Below are 7,196 nucleotides of genomic sequence, written 5' to 3' on the forward strand. Positions count from 1 at the left end.
ATGTTGCAATGGACGGTGACCACAGTGAAAGGAGGACCAGAGAGAGCGGGCCATCCAGTTGTGGCAGTGGGACACCAGCTGTACTCCTTCGGAGTGTCCCACGCGGAAGACCTGGACCAAGTCGACGTGCGCGTCTTCAACACAGTGTCTTTGTGCTGGAGGACGTTGCCCCCGGCCGTGACGACCGAAAGAGGAGGAGGACGTCCCCCCGAGGTCCCCACCATGCGCCGCGGCCACACAGCCGTGCTGCTAGACGGCGTCATCTACGTCTGGGGAGGGTTCAGTTTCCTTTACACCCCCCACAGAGTTGAGCTCGGCAGCGAGCTTCATGCGTTCGACGTCCGCACCCACAGGTGGTTCGAGCCCAAGGTCTCTGGGACTGCTCCGGGGGCGAGGTACAACCACTCAGCCTGTGTGCTGGGGAAGGTCATGTACATCTATGGAGGCTACAACCGGCTGACTGGATTCTGTAATGACATGTACAAGTTGGACACCGCCACAATGGTCTGGTCTGTGGTTAACACCAGAGGCACTCCGCCACCTGCTTTACAATGCCACACTGCCACCATCATCGGGACAAAGATGTTTATATTTGGGGGCAAAGGGAACCAAGGCGACTACTACAACAACATCAGAGTGTTTGACACGGAGACCGACAGCTGGCTGAGCGCCGAGCCTTCTTCTGCACAGCTTCTTCCAGAAGGACGCTCGGGTCATTCAGCTTTTGCCTACAATGGAGAGTTGCACATCATCGGTGGCAACGACTTTCACCGGACCTTCGATGATCTGTGCAAATTCAACCCAGAGACCTCGTCCTGGGATAAGGTCACGCCCCCAGGGAACGGCCCATGCAGGATGTCCGAGATGTGCTGTTGCATTGCGGGAGATCGCATCATCCTCTTTGGAGGCCACAGATGCAATGACCTGTACATCGTAGACTTGAATCCTAGTTTGAAAATGTTCTGCAAGCTGGCAGTTATTCGGTACGGTCTGGAGCACTCAGGACTCCCACGTGCCATAAGGTGGGAACTAGCAGCCATGTCTACCGACAGCAACACAAAGAAGTACATGAGTATGAGATTCACGTACTTACTTGTGCTCGCTGTCAGAGCGACACGGTTGATGTTCAAGACCTTGAAGAGAGGATAAAGATGACGCCGCCGAGGTGTCAGGCGGAAAACCGTTGGGAAAAAGCTGTCAAGCATATCATAAATAAACAAGCAGACTTGTGGCACGTTCAGTGTCGCGCCGATGGCATCCTTTTGTCCCGTGAGTCTCTCTCTTTGTCTCTCTCTCTACTGCACATTCATAAAACCTGCATATCGTCGTTGTCGGGTGAAAACCTGAAAAATGTCCAAAACCGTTCGTTTTGCATTTTCCATTTTTAAAATGATTTAGACTAGTGAAAACAGCCGATCTACAAGCACACAACTTGGAGAAACGAGGTTAACAGCCGACAACGATGATATTAGAGGTAATAAATATTTTAAATACTTTATAAAGTGAATAGATAAAAGTGTCTGCAATTGAATGTAATAGTGGAAATGACACTGCATGAAGGCAAGAAGACCACAAGAAGACTTTTCTTCTTTGTGCAGTGCCACATTTGGTTGACTTTTCTGATTACTTTTGTTGCATATTTGCATATATTTCTAGACATAATGTGCTTTATTAACATGTCATATCACTGGTTATTGTCATATAATTATAATAATGGGTATAATTTCTGTAAATCTGTCAACTCAACCAGTCACTGTTTTAACTGTCACAGGGATTGTTTGTTTGTTTAATTGATTGATTGATTGATTGATTGATTGATTGAAGACTTTATTAGAAGTTTGCATAGAAAAAGGTACAGTTTCATGACAGTACAGTTCACTGGTACACGGTGACGGTCTACTAAAAGGAGATCCTAGAAAAGACTAAGCTTATTTCCACAGGAAACCATTAAAGTATCTCATATAACATTGAATGACAGAAGTTAACTGAGAGCTTAATCTAATCAAGTGATTTGAATTCTCCATGAAATTAAATTTCTGTTTTATTTAATTTTCATTTGTTGAATACTTTATCAGCGGTTCGCATAGGAAAAGACATGACAGTAGGCAACAGTTCAGACACAAGGTCTGCTAATAGAATTTAAACCCAAGAAAACACTATGGCTTTGTTATGGTTGGGGTCCTTTGTACTCAATTCATTGAATACATTGAAATTGAATACATTCATTCTAAATGAATTGTTCCAACGACCACCTGGAGTTTCCCCCACTGCTCAAATTCTGAAGCTCCAGGTCAAGGTGTCAACACTGATTACAATTCTTTTTGTTTACCTGGAGACTGTCTGGTCTAGTCCCACCTCTACCCCCGCAGATCCCCCCTCTCCCTCTCAATTAAATTCAATTCAATTCAATTCAATTCAATTCAAATGGCTTTATTGGCATGAGAAAACATACGTTTACATTGCCAAAGCAGAAGGGTATACAATACAATACAGTACAATACAATACAATACAATCAGAACAAAATATGTACAGGTGAAAACAGTTTTCATGCATCAATGTTACGTGCAGGCAGAGCAGGGATATACTGTATACATTGGTTTTTAAGGTGGTTGGGTTCCATTTGATATCCTCTCCTATCACAGCAGCTCACGAATCTTGCTTCTGTGTTTGCACATTGTTTTACTTCACCCAGCAGGTATGGGAGTTTTTCATCATTGGTCATGTTTTCAAACTCTCCTTGTGTGGTTATGATCTGTGGGAAGTATTGTGTCTCTGTTGTCTTGGTACAGTGGACAGGCGATTAGAAAGTGTAGCTCAGTTTACACTTCATTTTGTGTGCAGTGGGTGCACACACTCTCTCACACACGTATAGGCCTATAAGATTCAGGGTTTTATATCCTTTTAAACAGTAAGAGGCGCACACATATTCTTAAATAATTAGATTTTATGTAGGCTTACACACACACACACACACACACACACACACACACACACACACACACACACACACACACACACACACACACACACACACACACACACACACACACACAAAGAATACCTATACATTTAACATTATTCTTAGATTCAGATTAGGGGATTTGGCCTGTTCTGGACACATGATACCCACTGAAGGCCCGCCCACTCTTTAAACTGGAATGAATCCATATCCATTGATGACTGGATTAGATTAACATAATGGCTCTCATTCGCTACAACCAGCAGAGACTAGGCCTCTTTAGTTTCTGTGTGAAACCCACAAAGACACAGTATAGCCTAGTAAGCCTACCTAGACTTACTACACCATTTTCACTTGAGACTTTGGCAACCAAGACCCAACCCAGGTAAGGTAATTTGGTCTTTTCTTGTGATGTTTGTGGCACAAATATTAATATTAAGAATTAAATAATGTGTTATTATTTTATAAAGGAGATGTTTTTATTTTTTTGTTTATTCGTTTATTGTCATGTTATGCCCAAGTGCAGCATGGGTCCAAAATAAATCCAGTTAGAAATGTTTATGGAAACAACAACATGACATACAGAGGATGATGCATTATGTCCATGTGTGGTTCAGCAATTTAAAAGGGGAAAGAAATAAGAAAATAAATCCTTGCAACCAGTGGAACAAGTACTCAAATGGTTTACTTAAGTAAAAGTATCAATACTGCAATTCAGAAATACTCTGTTACAAGTAAAAGCCCGGAATTCTAAATTAATTGAGTAAAAGTACAAAAGTATTGGTATCAAAATGTACTTAAACTACCAAAAGTAGCAAGTAATCATTTTGCAGTATGTCCCATTCAAAATGTAAATATAATAAAAAAAAAAAAAACCTTTTGAAATTAGCAGATCTACAAGGTTATAGATCTGCTATTTTCAATTGGCCGAAATGTATAGGAATGAAGGGGGTTATGTCTGTTTTGTCTAAATATACAAAGTAACTAGTAACTATAGTAAAAGTATAATATTTGTCTCTGAGATGTAGTGAAATAAAAGCACTGAAAACTGGAAATGCTCCAGTAAAGTAAAAATACCTCAATTATACTTAAGTACAGTACTTGAGTAAATGTAGTTGGTTACTTTACACCACTGCTTGCAACATGTAACTCCTTGCAACTGCTTGCAAGTTGCAACCATTATCCCACAGTTTCTAAGAGTTGCATTGGTGTCCACAGACTTAAAACTGTTTTGTTGCAAGGAGTTGCATTGGTGTGGACTGGTCTTAGGAATATTGGCATCAAAACAATGTTTTAAGTGTGTTTTTATTAGCACGTGCATTCCATACTTTCAATGGGACTGGACCATATGGAGAAATTACATTGTCAAATTGCGACAGGCATTGGCTTTGCTTGTGTAAAAGATGATATATTCCTAAAATAAAGAAAATGTTTACTGTGTTTTTAACTAAAAGAAACAAGTGTTACAGAGGAACGTATTGAAACTAGGGCTGGGACTTTTTCATTTAGATTAATTACAGAAAATGTATGCGATAAAAAAAAGTTATGAATTTTAATCGTGCTTAGTATTTGCACCATAGAACCTTTCTCACTGGATGAGTTTCAGGCGTATGCGTACCGATCATACCGTTGTACCAACCAACAGTCAACAAACCCCAGCGCACGCAATGGGAGAAGCCGCCGATCAGACCACTTATTTGCTCGGCCCAGTGGATGGGAAATTTTGATTTAAAAAATAGCTATACCAAAATAGCTTCTCAGATCAAATATTTATATGCGATTAAACATGCAATTAATTTAAAAGCCTCTAATTATTATTATTTTTCTTTTAATCGAGTCCCAGCCCTAATTGAGGCTTATTAGCCAGAGATCCTGAAAAAACAACCGCTGGCTACCGATGTGTTAAAGGACAACTTTGTTTTTTTTTACAACAAGGGTTCATATTTTAGATTGTAATTAAAGAAAAGAAAAAGTGAGTGTTCAAATGTTTCCATTTGCTTCATTTTATTGTTTTATCACGTTTACCATGCTAAAATGTGGGGCAAGCATACTCATGGGGGCATGCGTACAAGTGGCTAAATATGTCTTTTTAGACAAATTAAGCCAGCAGTTTCTTTATTGCTATTTACAGTAACACTTCTAGCCCCCAGAAGTCACATCCAACCATGAAAAGTTGCGTTGTATCTTGGCAATGGGCTTATTCTGGGTAAAATGGACCTATTTAGCCACTTGTACACATGCCCCCAACCACCAAAATAAGAATCTCTAAAAACAATAGAAGGAAGTAAATGAAATCATTTTAACACTCATCTTTTATATTATTTAATTACAATCTAAAATATGAACCCTTGTTGTAAAAAAATAAAGTTGTCCTTTAAGGATTGTTGGCTCTGGGAGGTTCTGTGATGGCGTATTGCAGTATAACTATTTTGAAGACTAAAACACAACTCTGTTTTCTTCTGCAGGGTGACAGGAGCAATAAAGAACGACTGCCCCACTGCTCTACCGCAATCCTACGACTGCTACAGTGCTTTATGCCTGTTTTTTCACTCCAGCTCCAATCCACAAAATAACAAAATACTGAGGACCGGTTCAGGTGTCTGTGATATAGACAGAGAGAGAGAGAGAGAGAGAGAGAGAGAGAGAGAGAGAGAGAGAGAGAGAGTTAGACAGACACAACATCTCTCCTGAAAGGAGAAACAGAGACACACAGAAAAACAGATGTTGCAATGGACGGTGACCACAGTGAAAGGAGGACCAGAGAGAGCGGGCCATCCAGTTGTGGCAGTGGGACACCAGCTGTACTCCTTCGGAGTGTCCTACGCGGAAGACCTGGACCAAGTCGACGTGCGCGTCTTCAACACAGTGTCTTTGTGCTGGAGGACGTTGCCCCCGGCCGTGACGACCGAAAGAGGAGGAGGACGTCCCCCCGAGGTCCCCACCATGCGCCGCGGCCACACAGCTGTGCTGCTAGAGGGCGTCATCTACGTCTGGGGAGGGTTCAGTTTCCTTTACACCCCCCACAGAGTTGAGCTCGGCAGCGAGCTTTATGCGTTCGACGTCCGCACCCACAGGTGGCTCGAGCCCAAGGTCTCCGGCACTGCTCCGGGGGCGAGGTACAACCACTCAGCCTGCGTGCTGGGGAAGGTCATGTACATCTATGGAGGCTACAACCGGCTGACTGGATTCTGTAATGACATGTACAAGTTGGACACCGCCACAATGGTCTGGTCTGTGGTTAACACCAGAGGCACTCCGCCACCTGCTTTACAATGCCACTCTGCCACCATCATCGGGACAAAGATGTTTATATTTGGGGGCAAAGGGAACCAAGGCGACTACTACAACAACATCAGAGTGTTTGACACGGAGACCGACAGCTGGCTGAGCGCCGAGCCTTCTTCTGCACAGCTTCTTCCAGAAGGACGCTCGGGTCATTCAGCTTTTGCCTACAATGGAGAGTTGCACATCATCGGTGGCAACGACTTTCACCGGACCTTCGATGATCTGTGCAAATTCAACCCAGAGACCTCGTCCTGGGATAAGGTCACGCCCCCAGGGAACGGCCCATGCAGGATGTCTGAGATGTGCTGCTGCATGGCGGGAGATCGCATCATCCTCTTTGGAGGCCACAGATGCAATGACCTGTACATCGTAGACTTGAATCCTAGTTTGAAAATGTTCTGCAAGCTGGCAGTTATTCGGTACGGTCTGGAGCAGTCAGGACTCCCACGGGCCATAAGGTGGGAACTAGCAGCCATGTCTACCGACAGCAACACAAAGAAGTACATGAGTATGAGATTCACGTACTTACTTGTGCTCGCTGTCAGAGCGACACGGTGGATGTTCAGGACCTTGAAGAGAGGATAAAGATGACGCCGCCGAGGTGTCAGGTGGAAAAGCACAACAAAGAACTTTGAATTGGCTTGTTGTTGAAATGTGATACAAATAAACATGGTGGAAAGTAACCCATATGTATTTCCTTCGCGCGTGCACCTTCCTTCCACACCAGTGTGGCACAAGACATAATGTTAGGGGTTTATAAACTAAATAGGTTCTAGGTTTAAAAAAAAAAAGACTTGATAAACAACTAAAACAACTGAGAAATCTTTCTGGTGTGATTATAAAATTCGAAAGCCTAAAAAGAAATCAAACTGATGAAAGGAAAAACAAAATAACTAGCCTACTTAAATCAATAGTTCACTCCCATTATGACTTTTTTCCCCCTTTGGAGAC

General features: G+C 42.6%; 2 protein-coding genes across 2 annotated transcripts; both read left to right on the forward strand.

Annotated features, from left to right (window-relative positions):
* LOC308290973 (kelch domain-containing protein 3-like) lies at positions 1-1,149 on the forward strand (the record flags this gene model as incomplete). The annotated part of the gene is made up of 2 exons (XM_080732888.1): positions 1-431; positions 528-1,149. The coding sequence occupies 2 exons, from the start codon at positions 1-3 to the stop codon at positions 1,147-1,149; spliced, it is 1,053 nt and encodes a 350-aa protein (XP_080589014.1).
* A 4,532-nt stretch (positions 1,150-5,681) lies between these two features.
* On the forward strand, positions 5,682-6,880 carry LOC308290975 (kelch domain-containing protein 3-like; the record flags this gene model as incomplete). Its single annotated transcript, XM_080732890.1, has 3 exons — positions 5,682-6,112; positions 6,209-6,614; positions 6,791-6,880. 3 exons carry the CDS (start codon positions 5,682-5,684, stop codon positions 6,878-6,880), a joined length of 927 nt encoding a protein of 308 aa, XP_080589016.1.
* Positions 6,881-7,196: the final 316 nt, after the last annotated feature.

This window comes from Nannobrachium achirus (assembly GCF_963921795.1).
Source record: "Nannobrachium achirus genome assembly, chromosome: 9".
NCBI classification, from domain to species: Eukaryota; Metazoa; Chordata; class Actinopteri; order Myctophiformes; family Myctophidae; genus Nannobrachium; species Nannobrachium achirus.